Here is a 24,776-nt window from a genome sequence, read left to right on the forward strand (position 1 = left end):
GCAGGTAATTTTGGGGACCGTTACTTTGGGACGGATGCTCCTTCAGACTGTTATGAAAGTGATGATGGGATGGACTACTGAATTTCATCGAGACGTGTATGTGAGCAACTCTGTCTGTTTGCATTTAGAGAAGGGAACATTTAAGCACTTATCTCATATGATTGTGGACCCAATGCCCTGCCCTATTTTAGCATAAGCCTTAGCCGTCTTTTGCTACTGGTTCTTGCAATACTATGTGCTACACGTGTGCCCATGCTCAATACAGGTCAAAGCATCAACGGACCCCCAAACATGGGAGATTACTGCTCATTAGCTTACCTCAAAGTGCCCACATGACCATCACAATTTGCAGATTTTCATTACTACCTGAAATAATGGAGATAAATAATAAGGACACAACACAGTTTGTTCATGGGTTTGTTTGAAATGGCATACTACCAAACTACTTGTACTGTTTTTCAGTAGTATGAGTATACAGTAAATACTGTGTAGAACACAGTATGTATAATTGATTGCAAATGCAGCACATACTCACCAATGTTTGTTAGCTGTTTTCATGTTGTCTTGACTTTACTTTGTATGTATATATGGCATACATCTGCATTTGAAGTGCTTGACCAAATCGACATCTTATCCTAAGTGAAAGAAATTCATACGCCCGCATTTTTTCAGCTTCAATTTAACCTGCCTTTATTATAGCAGCTTTGCTAAAACTGTGCAGAAATGTTACTACCTCGAATAGATGCCCATGGACAAAGTAGAAAATTTGAAGATTTGGTTCGGACATCATTGTTTACTACAATGCTGCAATTCTACTCATAAACAATATCACTTTGTTGAAGGCCGATAAAGATGCTAAGTGCCAATCAATATATCAGTCTACTTGGTGGTGTTTGTGTGGATGTAAAAATGTGGGGAATTAATGAAATATTGAAAAATAACTTAATTAATAGGAAATTAAATTTTAACTAAAAGGAGTCATTTCCATCATCTTTGGTTTTAGTATTTAATTTAGCACCACAGTGTCACAGAGGGCAACAAAATCAGGGTTATAGTTTGTAGCTGCCATTTTCTGTTATATACTTGAATTTCAAAGATAATGTAGATGATTTATATTTATTTTTCATCAGTTTACTTGTCATGCCTGATTGATAAGAGGCAGTGACTGATTGCTTTGCAATTTCTAAAGTTGGAGAACATGTTGGAGGTATTTTTAGCGGCAATTAAACCAAGAGAGAGCAAAACATGTGCTTCTGAAGTTTCACTGTTACATGTCATCTTTTTTTTTAAAGCCTGATTATAGTAATAGTGCCAATATGCACATAGAGCAGCCTCTGATGCACTTAGATTAGTCACACTTATACCCATTGGTGAGTGAAGCACATTATTTAAATTTAATTTAATGAAAATGAATTTGTCTATTTGGTCCCACTTGACAAAATGTACTTGAAATTGACGTCTTTGTCTCAGGACCCTCCATGTAATATATCTTATTTTTCGTTGTGTGTTTGTCTCCTAATTGGAACTGCCTTTTGGTTTTTGTTTTGTATACAGAGATTTTATGGCTTGGTTATGTGTTCTTCTAAATAAAGCATATCCAAATATCATTAATGAATTTCAGACTTCACTACAATGGCAACATTGTTATAGGGAAAATATATGTATTTCTCCCCTTTTCTCTCTCCAGAGATGTGTACTGTACTTACTGATTTTGTTGTACTTTGTATGAATATCATAGTTTATCTGTTTACATGCTTCAAACTGACCTCCAGTGCTGTAAGCCATTCCACTTATGTTGAACAGTTTTGTGTCTATATAAAAAGCGCAATAAAATATCTTGTGCCTAATGCTATTTTTTTCTTTAATAATTAAAAAAAAAAATTTATTTAATGATTTAATGTTTGCATGAAATGTTTGCCCTGTCCATAAACCGTCTTTATTGGTAGTAGCTCTTTATTTTTCAAAATAAAATGCAAGCACTCTTCGCTGTACATCATTTTTATTTATTATTATTTTTCATGGTCCTTTTCATTTTAATTTAATACTTTTAAACTAAGTGTTATAAAAACGGCACACAAAACCGTTTATATTTCAATTGTCATTAGACTTTTATTTTGAAATATCTTATTGCCTTAGCTTGAACCTTTAGCTTGCTTCACACAGACTGCACGCTCAAGCATCACGCTAAATTGTTGACTATGGTGTAAAATTGAATTGTCAACCACTTATCAAGTTGTCCTGATGCAAGACTGAATTAATGCAGCGTGTGTGTTTAAACTGCAGCCACATCTTCTGATCTGAAGTCACTTTCCGTCCTCTTTTGACTTAGTCTTTTAAAGCAGCAGTCATAACGTTACAGCTTTAATTTCAGCAACGCCAACATCTCAAATACCACTTCTGTTTACGTGACAAGGTAGGACTAAACTTCTAACATAAGCCACAGTACCGGTCAAAACTTAAAATAAATTAAATGTAATTACGTTACGAAAGATTGGTTACGTGATAGTGTCTGCACGTGTACAACGGATGGCACATTATTAGTTGTATGTGTCACTAAAGTGTTTATTTACCCTTATCCGACTGAGTAAAACATAAATTATCGTTTGGTTTTGAAGTTTGGAAATTCATCATGATTTTTTTTGCACGCGCTTTTGATCAGCCAGAACGCGCGCCACTTTCCTCACTGTACGGATGCGACGGGACTTTTAAAATCAGAAACTATAAAGGTTGGGTACCGGTTCGGTTAAAAGTTCTCGAAAATGCGTTTTACTGCACTAAAATACTTTGACATAGATTCCTACTATTCAGCGGCGCAGCACTAAATTTACATCGAGAATGTCTATAGTCCGAATAAATGACTATTTTGAGCCGATTCTTTTTATTGAATCAAAAATGTACAACGCGACATTGTAACGTTAGTCCAGTTTCCAAATGAATGACTGTTAGTGGTTGGAGATAAACTCTGCAGGAAAGTTTATCTCAAGGGCCAGAGTTGTTTTATGATTATGTTTTACCTTTACTTGAAGAGCTATTGTATTATTTTATGCGTTATGCTTTAGAATTCTTAATAATTACAGTTTTCTTTTGTTTTTCATTTCGCACTGTTATAAATTTGCAATTTTAACTGGACGCAACAATCGCTGCAAATGCTTTAGCAATAGGAATATAAAAATATTTGTCATAACAATAAAGCACGTGTTGCATAAATCTGCATAAATTACATGATGCGTGTGTTTCATAAATGTACAAATAGATATTTGTTTGAATATTTTTCTCTAAATAACTGAATACCATGACATGACGTTGATATTATTCTGGCCAGCCACATACTAATATAGCTTTAAATTGTCAGCAATTTTTCTACTTCTGTATCAGTTTTCATTGTAGCAATTTCAGTGGTCTTGTTTTTCTTAGACTTTGTCCCATGGCGGGTCTTTGGAGATCTTATCAGCTGCTGATAGCCAAACGTCCATGGACAGTACAGATTATAACTGCGGGTAAGCTGTATTCTTCCCTTTTTCACCACCTTTTCTTTCTTTTTTTTTGTAGTCCTATGGTTGATGTTCCCAATTCCCTTTAGGTCAACTCCATCTCAGATGCTATTGATTAAATATTTATCTTTCCTGTTGGCACTATCACTTCTAAACAGCAGGATTGTTTTTGAGCGTCAATAATAGATCAGCCATATAAACAACGGAAAGCCCTCCTCAGCAACAGTCTGCTTAGCTGTTTGCTTGAACTTTGTCACTGTGGGTTTTACAGGGTGGTGGGGGGGGGGGGGGGGGGAGTCTATTTTAACTTTTCAATTTAAATGCTATTAAATATATATATAAATGAAACAGGAATGTTTACATTATCTATCACCTTTTGCATCCAAGACCTTTTGCCCCCGGTTTCACAGACCAGGCTTAAGCCTAGTCCCAGACTAAAATGCATGTTTGAGCTGTTTTAATGGAAAGCAACTTGCACTGACATATTTTAAAATATGTTACTGCCATTGTTTTGTCTCAAGATGCACATCAGTAATGTTTTGTTTTTTTTCTTCCTAAGGCATGTTTATAAAAGCTACTTAAATGTCCTAATTGAACTAAGGCCTAATCCTGGCTTAATCTAAGCCCTGTCTGTGAAACCGGGTCTTGAGACAAAACTATGGCAATGACATACTTTAAGATATGTCAGTGCAAGTTGCTTTCAGTGGAAACAGCTCAAACATGCATTTTAGTCTGGGACTTGGCTTAAAGGAGAAGTTCACTTTTAAAATGAAAATTCTGTCATCATATACTCACCCTCATGTTGTTTCAAACCTGTATGAATTTCTTTCTTCTGCTGAACACAAAAGAAGATATTTAGAAGATTATCAGTAACCAGACAGTTTTTGGGTCCCATTGACTTCCATAGTAGGAAAAAAATATACTATGGAAGTCAATGGGACCCAAAAACTGTCTGGTTACTGATAATCTTCTAAATATCTTCTTTTCTGTTCAGCAGAAGAAAGAAATTCATACAGGTTTGAAACAACATGAGGGTGAGTATATGATGACAGAATTTTCATTTTAAAAGTGAACTTCTCCTTTAAGCCTTGTCTGTGAAACGGGGAAAGACTTTTATTTTTGCTGCAATTGCACCATTGTGCCAGAAGATGACAGCACAAAACAACATATTTAACGAATGGTTAAAGTCCGAGTTGTTCTGCTGGAGACTTTCTTTTTGCTGATGTCTAGATTAAAACATTCAGGTGATGAGGAATCAAAATTTCCTTTGCCTTTTGAGATCAGAATTCAATGTACTATGGCAACATATTAACACTTTCAGAACTTAAGTGCAGTTTAAAAAGGCTATGAGTTTAAAAAGGCTTGAGTTTTATTTGACTGAAGCCAAGGAAATGTCTTGTTCGTAAAGTCTTCTGAATGATTTTACGTTATTTTTGTCAGGTGAGACTGATCAATTGACTGTTTTTCAGAACAATGGCAGACGCAGGGAGTGTTAAGTTTATTTGAAAACAATCACTTGCATTTTCGTTTGGTGTCAGCGTAGGGCTGAAATGACACACCCCTATGCTTTAATTTCATGTGTGATCACTGTGCATTAACTAATCAGTTTGACAGGAATCTGTTCACCTTGTTTAACAAAATGAGTGAATGAGAATACATCTTATTGTTAATCAATGAGCCTGCTTAAACAAGCTGTTGGGTGCATAATGAGTCATTCAAACTGTAGCATTAGGATTAATTAGTGCTTGGCTAGACTGCCACTGACAACTTGGCCAACATGCTTAAAATCACCAGTGGCCTCGTGCCGCAGAGCGATTGAGTTTTATGTAATCAAGATTACAGACAAGAGCTATGATTCATCGCCTTTGTTTTCCACGTCAGGGAGTGCTCGAGTATTTATAGAAACTTTAGCCTTATGTGGGTATAGGTTTAATATTAGACAGCAAGATGCTTTAAATGAGATGGAAGCGGGGTTATTTCAGAATTAGATAATAACTGGATGTTTTCACAGCCGTGTGGACCAGCGCTTATTCACAGACCAAGGGACGCGATCTTACCTTCAAATAAATCGAATGCAATAAAACTTGGCATTCTCAGGCAAGGTGAACAACTTGAGTGAGTTGGAAGTTCAAGGGTTATGTTTTTAGGTTAAAATAGGCTTAGTTTTTCATAAGCCGGTTAAATATACAAACTATTTGTAGGTTGTTTGAGCATCCCGTTCAGCCCAACCAGTGGCACGAGTTGTGACATGAGCGATGCCATTTGTCTGACCAATGGCAGACGTGGAGTTTGAAAAGAGACATTATTTTAATTGTCATTTTTTTTCATTAATATAGTCGGAAAATAAATCCGATTTAGTTACATTAGATGTACACTACTGTTCAAAAGTCTTTTTAATGTTTTTGAAATAAGTCTTCTGCATATATCTGATCAAAAATACAGTAATACTGTGATATATTAAAATAATAAATAATACAATGATTGTTTTCTATTTTAATGCATGTCTGTGATGGCAAAGCTGAATTTGTCAGCAGTCTTCAGTGTCCGAAATCATTTTAATATGCTTTTTTGGTGCTCAAGAAACATTTCCTATTATTATCACAATTAAAACCAGTTGTGCTGTTATACAGTTTTATGGAAATAAACATTTTATACAAATAAAAATTTTCAGTATTCTTTGATGAATAGAAAGTTAAAAAGTACAAGATTTATTTAATGTTTATTTAAACATTTATTTAAAATGTATTCACTTTACTGACTTCTAACTGTCGATTATGTAGTGTATTAACTTATGGAACCCATAACCATGATGGCTGCATTAAAAATGTTTGCATCCTGCACACTTTACATCCTCGAATAACTGCACGCTAACTGGGACTAATTACACACATTAATTCCACTGCATTTATTTTAGTCAAACTCTATTACATTGATGTTCACTTGGACTGATTCTCACTTCAGATAGCTGAACACCCTGTGAAGTCCTCCTTGCAGGGCACTACAGGCTGATGGGAATATGCCCATTGTTATTGCAATTCTGTTTATTTGCCACTAGTGGCACAGAGATTTCACACTTCAGCTTTAACCGATGCACTTGGTTGAAGTGACAAATGGATTTATTTATAACAGGTACAGATGTGAAGAGGAAGAGATTAATGAGCGAATGAATAGAGGGGATGAAGGCGCTACATTTCCGTTTTCAAGTCATTAGCGATGCATTAACCCCATAATCTGTGCTAAATGTAGAACCGAAAAAATCAATGTCATCCAAAGAGGGCAAATCTGAATGAATGGGGCTTGTAAATGTTTACTGTAGCCCAGGTAAGCCATGTCACACTGGTCTCATCAGCTAAATGGGTAGGGTTGCCGTAGCCTGCCGCTGGTCCCCATGGAGAATGTGCAGATCCCTGCCAAATTGATCACAGATAATTTCACTAAGCGCAAGATGCGTCAATCAGGGCTGTTCTTCCCCTGAGACTCTCCCTCAAGGACAGACGGTGGGAAGCGTTGAGCTGACTTCAGCATATTTCGAGATGCATTTAGCATAGATGAGTGCCATACTCCAGTTGGCACGAGGTACGGGGCAGATTGCACCTGAGTGTGTGGTAAATTGCATTTTATTTGGCACAGCGTAATGACAAACAACCATGTTTTTGTTTGGTTGGGGTCGGCGTCTTTGCTAATTTAGATAAATGGAAATGGGTGTTTTTTTGTAATCAAAGACCCGGAATATAACTTTTGAGCCCCTGTTTTTCATGGTGAAATGAGAAAAAGTCCCTGCCAGGACAGGCTATTCTTAACAGATGTTTTTAGAGTTTAGTCTTCAGTGCTTCTCAACCTGTTAACGTCAAGTTGAACCAAGAAGTGGAAAACATAAGTGTTTATTATCACTTCACAACATGCTGTTAGCTCTCACTCAGCCTCTGCCCTCCTGTCTGCCTGGTTCTGCCTACCATGATCAATAAGCTGCTGCTGTTTTGATAAGATGACCCAGTAAAAGCATGGCAAAGGTTTCTGGCTCTTTTCAGTCTGCTATACTGGATTATTAGTCTTTCCTTGACATTTTACGAAAAGGTTAGGTCACTTAAAAGGGGCTACGTTGCCTCGCTTGGCTCTTGTTAAGGCAGAATGTCCTTTGTAAACCATGATATTTGGGCAAGTGTGAGGAAGCAGCTGTCCGCTAAATTTAAAGGCAGTTGCATTTTTTTTTTTATGTGTTGCTCCATTTCTCCTCCCTGGCAGTTCTGTATTTGGCTGCAGAATAATTTTTTTAAGGATCCTGCAAATTAGCTAGTCAAGGTGAAGCATAATGAGTGTTTAGAGATCGGGGGTGTTGATGTGGAAACATTGTTGTCATTGTAAACAGCTTGACTTTATATAGATGTTTTTTCATTAGGCATGCACCAATATATGCTATGTATTTCTGTTATGGCTGATAATCGAGATGATGGTCGATATTAGGCTATAGGTCTGTTTTATTTCTTTAAAACAGTCCCAATGCTTTCAATAGCAGTCTAATCAGTGATACATATAATATTAATATTTTAAAGTTTAGGTTAAATTTTGTTTTTGAAAGAATTTTTTTTTTATCAGCTTGGATGCAATGAATTTATCAAACGTGACAATAAAGGCGTTTATAATGTTACAAAAGATTTGTATTTTTAAAAAAGCTGTTCTTTTGAACTTTCTATTTTGCAAAGAATCCTGGAAAAAAAAGTGTATCATGGTTTCCACAAAAATATTATAAAGCATAATATTCTCTGCTGAAAATTCAGTTTTGCCATTACAGGAATAAATTACATTTTAAAATTAGGGCTGTCAAACGATTAATCGCGATTAATCGCATCCAAAATAAAAGTTTGTTTTTACATAATACATGTGTGTGTACGGTGTATAATTATTTTCTATATATAAATACACACACATGCATGTATATATTTAAGAAATATTTGTATGTATATACTGTGTATATATATTTATATTATATATAATTTATATTATATATAAATATTTTATATATAAATAACACATTTTCTTTTATATATATATATATGCATGTGTGTGTATTTATATATAGAAAATAATTATACTCCGTACACAGACATAAATTATGTAAACACAAACTTTTATTTTGGATGCGATTAATCGTTTGACAGCCCTATTTAAAATATATACTAAAATGGAAAACATTTATTTTAAATGGAAATTTTTCACTTTTTTTTTTTTTTTTTTTTTTTTTTTTTTTTTACTGTATTTTTGATCAAATAAATGCAGCCTTGGTGAGCATAAGATACTTTTTTCAAAAACAAAATCATACCGACTCCAAACCTTTGAATGTTATAGGTTTAGGTTTTGCATATATTGCCTGTTTTTGCTGTTATGTACTGTTAGAATTGCGAAAAATAAGTGGCAATATTGTCTGCTTCCAACAGCAGTCTATTACTAATGCCTATAATAAAAAAAAAGCAATGGCTGTTTTATATTATTAGTTTTGCTATTATAAGCTTAAATAGTGACCAAATCACATATAATTATTTGTTACAGCATATACCCGATATGATGTTTAAGGTCTATACTATTTTGCCTCTTTTTTTGGCAAAAAAAAAGTCTTCTTCCAAGGACTGAATCCTCCAATTCATATAATACTAATTTAAAACCCTGTTAAACTCAACTTCAAAGGTCTGTGTACTTGCGGCTTACTCAGGGCTTTCTGTGAACTCAATGGTATTTCTGAAGAAACAGATAATCTAGAAGCAGTGTTAGTGTCACAAACCCACTGCTGGTACCATCAGTCCAGTGCCTGTGTACAATTAGTCATGTCATAACACTGAGTCATTATGTCAGGGTTTGCAGTGAAGCACAAGGCCTGTGCTTGTAAAATGCAATCGGAGAGTCCAGAGTGTTTCTCTCACAGATCAGAAAAGGCTTCGCCTGCTGTGTTTGTGTGGGGTTGAGTGAGAGCATGTCAGCATGACACAGTCTTTCTGTTGGTGGATCACCCCGCTGTGCCGTTAACAACCTGCTGGAGAGAGACCAGAGTTCCCAGCGTTCTCCTCTCCAAGGCATTTCAACTCACACCACCCTCCTGCTATGGCATGCTGCGTACAATAGCGGCTTCTCTCCAGCTCGCCATGCGTTTTGAACAGTGACCTCACTGATCAAAAGTGAATCCAAATGATTCAGGTTCTGTTGCATCAGAATAGTTAAAGATATCTTATGTTGTGTAGTGTGTGCTTTTTTTAACTTTTTGTCCTAGGTACACTTGCAAATAATTTTTTTAGGTAGCTTTGCAGGTTTCTTCAAGTGACCTGGAGACGTTTCCACAGTTCTTCTGGATTTAGTCTGTCTCATTTTTTTCTTTTGTACACAGATTAAATCCAGAAGAACTGTGGAAACATCTCCAAAACGCTTGAAAAAAACCTTCCTCCAAAGCTCCTTGAAAAACTATGTGCAAGTGTACCTGGACAAAAGATGTTTTAAACGCAAAGGGTGGTCACACCAAAAATGTATTTGATTTAGTTAATAGAAGTTAATGGATAAATAAAATCTATTTTTCAAGGCGTCCTGTCCTCACTTTACAGCATTTTTACGCAAGTGCATAAAACTTTTCACAGTACTGTAGCTTTTCAGGGAGGATTCTTCTGGCGTCTTGGAGACGTTGCCGCGGTTCTTCTGGATTTAGTCTGTCTCCGTTTTTTCTGTTTCTTCATGTAATCCCAGATGGACTCTGATGGTGAGATCAGATCTCCGTGTGGAGCACACCGGCTGTCATCAGACTTCTTTTGTATAGAAAAAATGTCTCTGGATCATTACAAGTAATGGCAAAAGGAATGTTTGGAAATGTAAACTGATATTTCCTTTTGACGCACTACAGCAAATTATATAAATAACTAGCTTAAAACCATTTTTTTGGAGTGAAAATGCTTAAGACTTTTGCACAGTTATATTAGTTGAATTAAATGGTCTCAGTGTGACAATCCACACAGGCGTGTATGTGAAAAAAAGGTAAGAAATCTCCTTTTTGATGGGTTCTATTGGTTTTATTTCTTTTGTTGAGGTTTGTATTCATTTTGGGTTTGCGATACATGTCAATATCCAGTGAGGTCTCTGTTTATGTACACATGCATAATGCATGGCTCTATTTGCTGCCCTCACGGCTTTGACTGCAGACGATCGAAGTGTGTGTGTAGAGAAAGGAGACCTGTGACATTTCCAGCAGTTAGGAGGAAACCGCTCTGTCAATGTGATTGGCACACAGTTTGTGTGAAAATGGGGAGAATGTGATGAGCTGCAGTCTATCTAAAGCTTTCAATCACTCACATTCAACAGCTTTTGTTCATTCAGTGATTCCTCAAGGATGAATGGATGAACGCACACATACAGTAGTGGCCAAAAGTGATCTCTGGAGGGCATTTGTGCTTTTAATGACTTTTCAGGTTCTAAAAAATCAGAACATGAGGAGTATGTTATATTGGGAAAAAGAATACAATAAACTTGGTTAATGACAAAATTATTTGGCAAGTAAGGCAAACGCCAGCATTAAATATGGTTTTGTATTATGCAACAAAAAATCTCACTAGAAATAAAGCATGCATTGACCTCAGTGTAATCGTGTATTCATATTTTATTGGTTCTCCCTTGTTTTTGACTACATCTGACTCACTAAACAGACTGCGCATGTGTCATGCTTAACTTCTTTCCAATCCTCCTTAAGTTCTTCCCAAAGTTAAGTTTCATTGGAAGACCTGCATGACATATCACAATTTAGGTTTATAATTTCCCTAAGGTTTTCAATGGCTTTAAGGTCAAGGGACTGAAGAGACCACTTGAAGACTTCAAAATGCTAAGCACGAACACTTTCATTGTGCGCAACTTTGTTGCGTTCACGGTGTGTTTGGGATCGTTATCATGTTGGAGAATACACATTTGCTCTCCAAACAGATCCTCCATTCTTGGCTACATTGTGTTCAGCAGGATTCCCAAGTATTGGTCCATTTTCAAAGTGGATGCAACGTTGTAGATCCTTCCAACACTTGCTGCAGACATGCATCCCCATTACCAATATGTTTCCCCTGCCGTGCTTAATGGCACCATGTGTTCATTTGGTATTAAAACACTTCATTCATCTTCTACGAACATACCTGACACCATCCAATGCTAGATTGTTAAATTTTGACTTGTCAGACTGCAGAATACGGCCCCAATCTTCCACTCTCCAGTCCTTGTTTTCTTTGGCAGATATTTTTTGCAGTAGATAAAACTAATAAATGGTTTCTTTACTGGTACACAACCTACCAATCCAGCCTCTTAAAGCCTTTGGCTTACAGTTCAAGATGAAATTGGAGGTTTGAGTTCTCATCCAGGTCTTTAGAAGCTGTTTTGAGGTGGTCCCACATTCAGGTGATTTTCATCCTCCTGTCAAAATGCTCACTGGTCTAACTTGACCAGCCACAGCACTTTACATTCTGCATGGTAGTTGTCTCACTGTGGTTTGAAATAATTCTGTGGACATTGTGACCATTCACATCCAGAACATGAGCAATATCCAAAACCGATTGACCATGGGCATACAAAATATTTAATTATTATTTAAAAATTTGAATAAAGTGCGAAGGAGCCAATTTTCCTTGTTTGGACATCACTTTTGCCCACTACTGTACTAACGTTTAAAGGTGTTTCTTGGTTTAGTTGCAGATGAATTTATTCATGCATCCAATACCGGTAATAGTGCAAATGGACAGTACTAAAGACGGAAGACTTTTCAAGTTGGTCTGTAAGAGGAAAAGTTGTTAATATATCTTGCATCAGGTCACATTGTGGAGCTTTTGAAACATTTTGATTAATAAGTTAAGAGTTTGGTATTACTTTCTGCAATGGATTAAAATGTTTCCAGTGTGTTTTCAGAAATTTGTTGCATGGCTTATTTGACTAATGGTGTTTTACAGGATAACATCTGTCCCTGCTATTAGAAAACAACCTCCCATGGTGTTCCTAAGGGGGTCTCAATGCAACGTGAAGTTTACAATGTGACATTTAAAGGTCATTGTGGAGTGACTGGATGGATTTCTTGAAGTCTTTGCGTCTTTGTTTTACTATAGTTATGATCTGTTATTTTGAGTTGTCTACTGTTATTTTTATACAATTACTAAATAATATGTTTTTGAATCATAGTAGAAGTATAAATGTAATTAAGTCAGTACATGGTAAAATTTGTAAAAAAGAAACTAAAGATTGTAATATTATGTACACTACTGAACTATAGTACTCTTTTTTCTTTTTTTTTTTTTTTAAATACTGACCCCAAACTTTGGAACGGTAGTGTAAATGATAGTTTATGAAAGGTCAAAAAGTCAGGATTTGTTATCCTTTACAACTTCTTTCTGTTATCCTTTAGCCTCGCTCTCTTCTCTCAGTCAGTATGGAGTGAATGGGGCAGCAAAAATCTTGAAAGAGTCTTTCCTGTCAATTCTCTTTTGGCATGATTACCTGAGTGCGAGCCTTCACGCTGGGCAGTGGGGGCAAACAGATGCCTGACTGGCACCCCCTCTTTCTCCCTCTCTTCCAGGCTCTCTGGTGGGTGTGGGTGATGTCATCTCCCAGCAGCTGATTGAGCGCCGTGGACTGGCCAATCACAGCGTGAGACGCACCGCCAAGATGATGAGCATTGGCTTCTTCTTCGTCGTAAGTCTCCTGTGATTCTGTTCCATTTGCATGTGGTTCTCTTGAGATCCTCCAGCTTTGGAACTTTGGATTGATTTTAAGTTCCACTGCTTAATATTTTTGCAGAAACCATGATACATTTATTTGAAATAGAAATCTTTTGAAAGATTATAAATGTCTTTACTCACAAATCTGATACATTTAATCCATCCTCACTGAATAAAATAATACATTTCTTTAAAAAAAAAAAAAGGTACGGTAGTGTATACCAAACTCTTACTTTTTTTACAATAAATTTCAAACGATTGCATAACTGTTAAAGATTTGAAGCCACATAATCCTTGCAAAAAAATATAAAATTTTTTTCATTCTCAAAAGCGCTTGCTGTTTTAACCTGGAAATAAAAACAACTATTTCCGGTTCAGAATTAGTTTTACATTAGATCATAACAATACAATTTCACAAAGACAAAAAAGAATAATGATATGTTGCAAAATGTCAGTTGTGTTATGGCCATTACAGATCATGTGTAGGGTGTCATTTGTTGTAACAGGTGATGAAGTTGCATAACTGCACACAGTGATTGACATATTGATCATCCTGCTCTTCCCTTCCTCCCTCTCTCTCACACACACAAAGCACTAATGCACTTGTTCTGTTCAAATGACTTGAGGACTAATCTGCAAATGGCCTGTATGATTTAAAGCTTTTACAAGTCTGAGTGTTTTACACATCAGACCTCAGTCGTTATTAATAGTGCAGTAAGAACTGTGTTTAGAACAAAAGTGCGAACCATAGGTCAGAAGGTAAAATTTGTCCTGTATCTCCTGTGGAAATCTGTGAAAGATTTTCTGTCCATTGAGCTGTAATTATATTGCAATTCTGAACGTGCTTATTTTCTGTTGGCGGTTTATGGTTATAGGCTGTGTTCTTATTGCCCAATCAACCGAATTAAGCAGAAGCTCAGTATTAATCATTTAATGTGTCGTATGACATCCTTTGTTTTGCAAAAAGGACAGGAAACGGGGAAAAAATGCAGAAAGATGGCATACAGCTGCTATATATCATCACTGCTTAGAAAAATGACAAACGTCTTCTCAAACAAGTGCACAGCTGTTTGTTAAGGACGCCCATATGCATAATTTAGCATTGGTGGGTGATTTTACATCGATGCTGCTGAACCACAAATTATAATTGCATTAAAAGAAAGATTAACCAAAGAATTCAGTTGTCATCGTTGACTGAAACACCCCTGGTGGACACTGTTTGACACATTTATTGATCAGTTTACTAATCAGGCCCAGACTGAAACCACACTGGGAAATGAAAAGAAAGCTCATTAATTCACAGAGGATTGGAGCTAATTACAGCCCGCTGTTTTCAGAATCACGTCATAAACAAATTAAACCACTGGCACGACCTCAGTGTTCTGAGCTCGTGTTCATGATTGTTTACTGAAGTTTTTGAGTTTTTTTAAAGTGCTTCACATATTTAATTATGTTTCCTGTGTTTTGAAGGGTCCATTGGTTGGTGGATGGTACAAGGTGCTGGACAAACTTGTTACTGGTGGTACTAAAAGTGCAGCTCTGAAGAAAATGCTGGTTGACCAGGTGAGCAATGTATTGCAGTCATTTTTTGTGTGTGAGATCTACATGGTATTAATATCTTCAGTATTAATACAAATTTGTGACGTGTGTGTATATATGTACAGTGCCCTCCACAATTATTGAACCCCCTGGTAAATATGATCAAAATTGGCTGTAAAAAATAAATCTGCATCGATTATCCTTGTGATCTTTCATTCAAAAAATGTGCAAAATTCTAACCTTTCATTGAAGTAAAAGAATTGAAAGTGGGGGGAAATCACATTATGAAATAAATGTTTTTCTCCAAAACATGTTGGCCACAATTATTGAAACCCCTAGAATTTTTTACGAGTAAAATATCTCTGAAGTATATTCCCATTAATATTTACCTTTTTTAGTACACCAGGGTGACTAGGAACATGAAACTGTCCAGCTATGACTTCGTGTTTCACAGGAGTTTAAATATGAGGAAACACAAAGGCCAAATCCCCTTAATCATCCATCACAATGAGTAAAACCACAGAATATAGTTCTGATGCGTAGCAAAAGATTGTTGAGCATCACAAACTAGAAAGTGGCTGTAAGACAATAGCTAAAGAATTGAAAATCCCCATTTTGACCATCAGGGCAATAATTAAGAAGTTATAACCAACTAAAGATGTTATGAATCTGCCAGGAAAAGGACGTGTGTCTATACTGTCTTAATGCACGGCGAGTATGAAAGTTTGAGTGGCCAAAGACTCTCCAAGGATCACAGATGGAGAATTGCAGAGATTAGTTGAGTCTTAGGGTCAGAAAGCCTAAAAAAAAAATTATCAAACAACCCCTACATCCCCACATGTTGTTTGGGAGGGTTTAAAAAAAAAACTCCTCGCTCATCCAAAAACAAATTCCAGCAAATTTAATTGTCAGACACGACTGGAACTTCAAACGGCACAGGGTTCTGTGGTCAGATGAGACTAAAACAGAACTTTTTGGCAGCAAACACACTAGATGGGTTTGGTGAACACAAGGATAAAAAGTACCCCATGTGTACAATTTAATATACCATTGGATCTTTAATGTTGTGGGCATATTTTTCTGCTGGAGGTCCTGGACTTCTTGTTCAGATACATGGCATTGTGGATTCTATCAAATATCAACAGATAAAAAATCAAAACCTGACGCCTTCTGCTAGAAATCTTATAATGGGCCGTGGTTGGATCTTCCATCAGGACAACGATCCAAAACAAACATCAAAATCAAAACAAAAATTTGTTGTGGAGCACAAAATGAAGCTTCTGCCATGACCGTCTCAGTCCCCTGACCTGATGAGTGGGCTGAACTGAAGAGGAGAAGCACCAACATGGATCTGGGAATCTGAAGGATCTGGAGAGATTCTGTGTGGAGGAATGGTCTCTGATCTCTTGTCAGTTATTCTCCAAACTCATCAGGCATTATAGGAGAAGACTCAGAGCTGTTATCTTGGCAAAAGGAGATTGCAAAAAGTATTTAATGAAAGGGTTTCAATAATTGTGGCCAACGTGTTTTGGAGAAAAACATTTATTTCATAATGTGATTTTCCCCCCACTTTCAATTCTTTTACTTCAATGAAAGGTTAGAATTTTGCACATTTTTTGAATGAAAGATCACAAGGATAATCGATGCAGATTTATTTTTTACAGCCAATTTTGATCATATTTACCAGGGGGTTCAATAATTGTGGAGGGCACTGTATGTGCATGTGTATGTGTACCTGTATGTATGTTTTTTTTGTTGTTTTTTCAGTTAACAGCCATTCAGAACTTCTACTAGCCAAAAAAGAAGAAATGAACCAGATTATATATAGACACACACACACACACACACACACACACACACACACACACACACACAGACACACACACACACACACACACACACACACTACATGTATATTTGTTGCGTAGTGACGTGTGTTCAAGTAAGCCAGATATGTGTAGATTCTGTGCAATACGCTGTTTTTAATATATCCTGATGGACGAGTTGAGTATTTGCACTAAATCTGTATATATGCATATAAACATATATACATGTATACATATATATACATATACATACATACATATATATACACGTATGTGTGTGTATATACAGTGTATATATATATATATATATATATATATATATATGAAAGTGTTACAATATATTATTATTAATAATATATAATACTTTTAAATAAGAGATTGATAAACATTGTCGATGCTCATTCAGATGATCTGCATTCAAAGATGAATATTCCCCCATGCTGTCCTCCCTTTTCCCCCCACTGTATTAATAAAAGCAATACAAAAGACCAACAATAAAATCAGATCTCAACAATTCGGTATGTTTCAAAATGTCTTTCCTGTCTTAATTATAAATAGACCCATGGAAAGTTGTCCTTGGAGCTGACTGTTGTCTTTTTTTGGGAGTCTGCAGACACATTTAAAGTGCTTAGAAGCTGCTATTTATTTTGAGATTTATAGTTGGCGCTGCTACGTACTTCATCCCTTTTGGGTATCCCATCTGAGCTCTCCCTTCATGCATGTCAAGTAATCCATCTCCTGATAGGCAGTCAAACAAATGAGTGTTTGCATAAGTCATTGTTTACATGATTGGTGGAATGAATGTACAGGATGAAGCGGACAAAGGCACGCAAGACAGGCCCTCTCCCCATCACCGGATTACACCCAAACAACAGCGCTCGCAACGCCAGCCTGCTCTCCCACGTTTATTCAGAAAAGAGATTCTAGGGCTATTTTTAGAGACCCACTTTCTAAATTTCTGTGTAAACCTTAAGGAAAAGAGGTCCACAGATGTTGAAGTCATTTGATATTTCAATTGTCCATTTTGTAAAATATTATGAAGCAAATAAGGCTTACTAGCTAAAGATTCCAACAGTCAGTAGCAGGTAATGCCATCATGTCCATAGCTTACATCACTTTACATGCCCTGTAAAAGGCCTAAATACAATTTTAAAAACATGTCTCTTGCCATTTTAAATTATAATGGATAAAACATTGTGGAAATTCTACCCTAAAGTCAAAGGAGAAGCAAAGGGGCTGGTTTTAGTTTGTGTTTGACACATTTTTTAATGATGATATCTGTAACAAATCTGCTTGGGATGTCCTTTGGAAAACCACACATGAAGGAATTCCAGTGATCTAGTGTGCTAATAATAAATGGATGCATCAGTCTGTCATTGTCTCCTTGATAGCTTTCAATATGCGCATCGCATGCATATTTCATCAGATGTGAAAATGTGCGCCAGTAGTCTATAAATTAACAATTAGGCTGGATTAGCTGTATAATGGTATTTATTATGAACACTGAACTTGATTGATCATGTACATTTATATGTCATCTATAAATGAACAGTTACAGTTACAGTAGGTGCTCTCTGATCTAATCAGGTCTTTGTAAATCCACAGGTGTGCTTTGCTCCGTGTTTCTTGGGTGCTTTCTTGGGGATATCTGGAACGCTCAATGGACTGACTGTGGAGGAGAATGCGGCCAAACTCAAGAGGGTCAGTTTTCATCACAAGCCTGCATTAAAAATTAGCATTGTGACAACACAAATGACTAGTATTATTCTAGTGGCGCAAAGAAATTGAAATTTCAGAAACTGAAACCAAAAAAAATTGGATGCACTGGAATGTTATGAAAACCGAATGGAATGGAACCGAAAATGATCATGTAGCCGTGTATTGGAATATTTTATGAAATGTAAGTAATATTATAAGGTTTTTTTTTTTCAGCATTAATATAAAATAATTAATATAATAATTAATTTAAAAAAAAAAACTGTATACAAATAAAATATATACTACCATTCAAAGGTTTGAGGTTGGTAAGATTTTAAATGTTTTTGAAAGAAGTCTCTTATGCTGACCAAGGCTGGATTTATTTGATCACAAATATAGTAAAAAACAGTAATATAGTGATGTATTATTACAATTTATTGTAACTTTTTAAAATGTAATTTATTCCTGTAAAGTCAACGCTGAATTTTCAGCATCATTACTCCAGTCTTCAGTGTCACATGATCCTTCAGAAATCATTCTAATATGCCGATTTGCTGCTCAAGAAACATTTATTATTATTATATATAGTATAAACAGTTGTGCTGATTAATATTTTTGTGGGAATCACGATAAAAAAATTTCAGGGTTCTTTGATGAATATATATTTTAAAAAAAGCTTTTGGAACAATGTAAATGTTTTTAACAGTTTAATGCATTCTTGCTGAATAAAATTAATTTATTTAAAAAAAGAAAAGAAAACCAACTGACCCCAACCGTTTGAACAGTGCTGTAAAATAATTAATAACTATAATTTATATTAATATTATAATTACGATGAAATACCTCCTAGACTGATTTAAGTCACATCCACAAATCTGCAAGATCCTGAAATATTTTTGGAAGCAATATAGTTCCTTATCCCAAAGTTCCTCACTGCCAATGTAAATAGTAAGTATTTCCGGGGATGGAGAGATGAAGGGACGGAGGGCTGGACCAGCGAGGAGTGACTCATGGGCTTGTAGGAACAACGCTTGACGCAGCAGTGTCTCTGAGTGTGGCCATCAATTATTTATGTAGGGAAGGTGGCGGAGTTAAAATGAGACTGAAAGGTCAGTCACCTAAATGCCAGAAAAGACAGAAAGCTAATGATAAATGCTCTCATTAACCCAAACAGCCAATGTGAGCTGAAAGCCAATCACTAACTTTGGCCATGCTACTCTGTGACTCGATTTAAAGAATATCACTCTGATCCATTAAAACACATTTTGTACCTGCTAGTTATTAGTAGGGCTGTTTTTGTTTTAAACGGGACCCCTGATGCTGATTAAAACCCATGGCTTGTTGTGGACGAGCCTTTGTTTATAATGGCTATAGGTCAGGCAATTTGGTGATACGAGAGTGACAAGAGGGCAGTTCAGATGCTGCTCGCAGAAGTGCCCTTTAAAGCAGAACTAAACGCAGACTACTGTTCTGAGGAGATCTCCAGGGAAACTGGGCTTCAGTTAGTCGACTCTGTGTCGCTTTAGGACGAATGCAACTGCTAAATAAGTGGAAAGAATCCTTAATCTGATCTGGAGTCTTCTCTTCTCTTCTCTTCTCTTCTCTTCTCTTCTCTTCTCTTCTCTTCTCTTCTCTTCTCTTCTTTACTTTTTTCTTCATTTACTTTTTTCTGCATCCTTTTTTCTGTCTGTCTTTTTCTTTTTGTCCTTTTCTTGCTTCTTTTCTTTTTACTTTTCATTTTTCTTTTTTCTTTTCACTTTTTTTTCTGGCTGTCTTTCTTTTTTTATTCTTTTTTATTTTATTTTACTTGAGTTTTTCTTTTTTCCTTTTCTTTTTTTATTCTTTCTTTCCTTTTCTTTTTATTCCTTTCTTTTTTTCTTTTTTTTTTACTTTGCTTTTCTTTGTATTTTCTTTTTTCCTTTTCTTTCTTTTTTTCTTTCTTTCAAATTAGGGGTTCTTAGGAAAATTCAGAAGTTAAGCAAACATATTTTTACTATAAATCTAAAAATTATGACTAAACATATTTGTCTTGTCTATGTCATTAAGAACGAACCAGGCACCGTTAATATAATTAATATTTAATATATAGTTCATTAAAAAGTTCCTTTTTAAAGGTAAAGTGGTGCCAATAGTGGCACCAAATTGAACTGCAAAAAAAGATGTTTTCAAGCAACAACAAAAATACACACTTCATTTTTATGAAATGAAGACTTAATTTAAGTAATTTCATATAATAATTTATTAATATAATTATATTTCTTAAAAATGCACAGCTAATCTGAAGTAAATCAACATAACTTTGACAAAGACATACAATTGCTTAAACAATTAGAGTTGCCTACATAATCTGTGAAGTCGAGGTAAATGCCATCTCCCCAATGACTACTTTCTCTAACTTTACCAAATGACAGCAAGTGCAAACATCATCATCAAGTGCGAGTCTAGAGAGTTGCGCAGCTTTTGATGTTATATTGAAAGGTTAAGTGCACATTAGCTCGCCGAAAATCCAAGATTAGAACCAACAACTCATCCGCTCATTATTGTTTTCATCATGAGCCGTTTGACGCTTTATAACCTGGTGCTATAATAGATCAATGTCAGAATGAACTGTCAAGAACAGGGCACATTCAACTCTTCGGGGTTGTTTCTGAACCTCTGGTTTGATCATTAACAGTTGCTTACAGCTTTCTGCTTGTGGGTTTTTTCTAGGGCATTCAGGATTTGGCTGGATTTTGATGTTGCTCACTTCTAAAGATGTAGAATATTAGCATCCCTCTTGTGTTCTCTGTCTTTGTGTATTCAAAACGGTCCAAAAAATGAAAAGCTCTCTCAGTTCCTCAGGGGCTAAATTCCTGTGACGTCAAATTCAGCGGGAACAATATAATGACGTCTCGGGCCCGCGGTGGTTTCACCCCAGGTGGCTGATGCCTTGTTCGTTCTTAATTAGAAACTGTTAAGGCGAAGAGTACAAACAGAAAGAGCACAAGTTTCTAATGCGGGCTTCTTTTTACACACTCAATCTCACCAAGATGACCTTTCAAAAGATGACACTAGCAGAGAAAAGGGCCTTCATGTTCCAGATGACTTGATTTTTATATGGCACCAGGGACAGGAGGGTGTTGACTTGTGGTTGATGCGGTGGGACGTAGTTGTGGAGCTCTTACAGCACTTGAAGGGAACCGTGACCACTCTCTGCCTCAGTGGAGACCCTCAGGCTGGGTTTAAGAACCAGCGTCATGACATGATGAAAGCATGAAAGAACAGGTAACAGGTAAAAAAAAGGAAAGAAAAGGAATTATAACCAGTGAATTTCTCCTTCAGACACTTATTAGTAATTGTTAGTAATATATGTTATATTCCGACAAGTTCGATCCACAGTGGCTCCACCTCACAAACTTCAAGACTTGAAGGATCTGCTGCTAATGTCTTAGTGCCAGATATCACAGGATAACTTCAGGGGTCTTATAGAGACCATTCCTCGTGCCTCAACGGGTCGTTCTGTTTTGGCAGCACGCGGAGGACCAACAGCATATTAGGCGGGCGGTCATAATGTTTTGACTCATCTGGAGCAAGCAGAATAATATCTAAATGTTATTGTGTATTCACTGCTGTTCTAGTTGGATCTGTAAATGCAGCTGCCATGGTTCTCTGATTAGGTCTTTGCAACAGCATGATTATTTTTAATTACCTGAAAATTGATATTAATCAAAAATTTGTATTAAGGTTCTCACATAGTCCTTCAGCTTATGCTTGAAGAAATGTCAATGAGCTCAAAACATTGCTGGGAATATTAGATAGGAACAAGCAGGGTCAGAAACACTTCATATTTTTCATTATATTCTGTTCTAAGCCTAGTTATGATCCGTTGCCTGAAAATGTGAGTGGTTGTGAGTGGTTTCTAGGGCATTGCTATGTTGTTAGGATGCTCAAAGTGTCTTTTATGCCCGGTGCACATTGTGCGATTTTTGGAAAGATGACCAATCGTGGTGATTTCTGTGGTCATGGCTCCTAAATGGTGGTCATGCGAGAGAGGTTCAAAGATGACTGTTGTCACGGTCCTGCAACCAAAGTCAGCCTGCGATCATTTTCTGACAGTGTCATGAATGTAGCATGATCATCTCACAGTGTGTTTGCTCCTACGACCTACGTATACTGACTAGCCAATAAAAATGCAACATGAAATGGCGTATTGATCAACGCGACATGGTGCTACAACTTAAAACTACTTACCTCAAACCAAGTTGGCATGCATTTTTCCCTATCCATGACCATATTCTCCTCTTTTTTTTCAGCGCACATTAAAAACACAATTGCCAAAGTGTGATTCATCTTTCTCTATTTGTTTACCACTAGCACATGCTGATGACGTTTTATTATGTTCTATACTAACTTAGCCTAGGATTCAATAGGTGTCATCATCGCACAGTTTACTTACATGTCATACCCAAGTTTATTAGATCCATGTTGTACAGTGTGATTTGTAATGATCTTATAGGATTGGTGAAATCAGTTTGCGATTGCTATGCAGTTTCTATGGTGTTCTACATGGTTAAGTGTTTGCCTACTGGCCCAAGTAAAAAGTGCCAATGACCTCTATGATGCTCTATGATGACATGCTTCTTCCTTCAGTAGAATTTGGGTTTTTAATGTATTTTATCGTCTCGTTAGTAAAAAAAAAAAGTCTGATTGCTTAGAAATGTAATAGCACACCTCTCCTCAATGAGCCACATTTCTTTTTTCCCCACCAAAGTTTAATACTTTAGGGTACTTGGGTTTGTTTACATCTTTAACCTGAACTATGAGCAATTATATTAAACAGCATTTTTGTCAGATCATATATTTACTCTGCATTTTTCATATCCCAATAGGACTACATGGATGCCTTGATCTCCAATTACTATGTAAGTGGTGTTTTTTTTTTTTATTAATTCTCAATTCATTCAGTTCAGTTCTATTTAATGCAACATGTCTTCATTTTTCCAGCTTTGGCCTCCAGTGCAGATAGCCAATTTTTATTTCATCCCTCTCCACCACAGGTAAAGCTCTTTTTCCCCCCCTTTTTTTTCATAAATACGAGCCTTTTTAGCCTCAAAAGTCAAGTGATCATTGATAATGATAATTCGTCCATTGCAGCAGGGCACTAATCCAACAGTGCTGGAGATTTAAGGGCGTCACTGGGAAAAGAAAGTTCACGACGTGCCTCAGAAACCCCGTGTGCAGCACAGCGTTATGAAAGGAGTTTAAAGCTGGGAAACTTTAATTAGGCTCTTATTTTTATTTTGAATGTTGGGATTTTTGATGCGTGTATTGTTTGATGTTACTTCTTTCTGGCACCTTTATTTCCCCACTGGGTTTAACAACTAGAGTCAGCTGGTCTGTTTTATGGATTTAGATCATGTTTTTTTGTATTATTCTTTTAAGGCATGTATATGTAACACATTCTACTAGAGTAATTTGTTCATGCTTGTGTTTTTCAGATTAGCTGTTGTTCAGATCGTGGCTGTTGCCTGGAACTCTTACCTGTCCTGGAAAGCCAATAAGATGTAACGAGATGTTTCAGATCTTCCACTACCTCGCACATGGGATTTTTTTTTTTTAGTAGTTTTAGCAGTTTATCTTTTACAAGTAAATTTTGTAACATACTCACTCAGTTTACATTGTAGCATAAAGCTTACAGATGTAGTTTGCACAACAAAGGTCAAAGTTGACAATAATGTAATTCAGACTTTTTATTAACAAAATTAATGCTATGTAATATTTGTGATTATAGATTATGTAACGAATGTACATTAATTCTATACAGTTGATGTGTATGTCTATTTTACCAAAGTTTTGATGGTGAATTATGCTTTATCAAAGGTATAATCAATAAGAACAGCAGGACTGTATGTTACAAAATGTCTCCATTTTGAGTTATTTTCTTTTCTTTTTTTTAATTCTGTGACATCTACTGGGGCATTGAACAGCATGTTATTACACTAATGTGAATAAAATACATCTTTTACAATTGCCAGAACATTATTCATAAAATCACTCACACCCTGAATCTCTGATTTTTTTTAATTTTGCAAAGTGCATGACAAATTCAGACAGTAATAAGCAAAAGTATGTTTGTTTTTTTGTTCAGTTCCTGTATCTGAACCTTGTAAACCCATTATTAACTAATCCTTACGTCATATAGCGTGTTTATGAACTCTGGTGAAATTGGTGCTGTAGATGGTCCATATTTCAAAGGAAACAGCTGACACTGAAACCATGGGCTGAATTTACTGTTTTCCTAGCACAATGTTGAACTAATAGACCCTGTTCTTTGCTGCCCTTGCCAATAGGATGTAGGGCGGCTGTTCCTCAGCTTGACTGCAATTCACAGCTTCAGCCTGCAGATCAGATTTTTAAATTGTGAACAAAGCTGTCACTGGATAACCAGTGTATCTGCTAATTGTCATCCTTCCAAAAACATTAAATCACATTAAGAAATATAATGGCTTTATTATTTGTCCCTTCACACTGATGAG

General features: G+C 36.1%; 2 protein-coding genes across 6 annotated transcripts in view; both read left to right on the forward strand.

The window, feature by feature from the left end:
• LOC307168357 (uridine-cytidine kinase-like 1) overlaps nt 1–1,611 on the forward strand; it is a 29,067-nt gene extending 27,456 nt beyond the window's left edge. For all 3 annotated transcript variants that reach the window (XM_079888225.1, XM_079888224.1, XM_079888226.1), the window contains exon 15: nt 5–1,611. In XM_079888225.1, coding sequence (XP_079744351.1) covers nt 5–81 — 77 coding nt within the window. In that variant the 3' untranslated portion in view covers nt 82–1,611. The remainder of the gene's footprint in view (nt 1–4) is intronic.
• On the forward strand, nt 35–24,732 carry mpv17 (mitochondrial inner membrane protein MPV17; the record flags this gene model as incomplete). Of its 3 annotated transcripts, none has more annotated exons than XM_079888229.1 (8): nt 35–96; nt 3,415–3,497; nt 13,057–13,172; nt 14,669–14,761; nt 18,169–18,264; nt 23,130–23,162; nt 23,245–23,297; nt 23,739–24,732. In XM_079888229.1, the coding sequence occupies 8 exons, from the start codon at nt 35–37 to the stop codon at nt 23,806–23,808; spliced, it is 606 nt and encodes a 201-aa protein (XP_079744355.1). In that variant the 3' UTR covers nt 23,809–24,732. The 3 variants fall into 3 exon arrangements, with proteins under 3 accessions (XP_079744355.1, XP_079744353.1, XP_079744354.1); XM_079888227.1 differs by lacking the exon at nt 35–96 and adding an exon at nt 2,130–2,413; XM_079888228.1 differs by lacking the exon at nt 35–96 and adding an exon at nt 2,706–2,726.
• Nucleotides 24,733–24,776: the final 44 nt, after the last annotated feature.

The sequence above is a fragment of the Squalius cephalus genome (assembly GCF_949319135.1).
Source record: "Squalius cephalus genome assembly, chromosome: 12".
Taxonomy (NCBI): Eukaryota; Metazoa; Chordata; class Actinopteri; order Cypriniformes; family Leuciscidae; genus Squalius; species Squalius cephalus.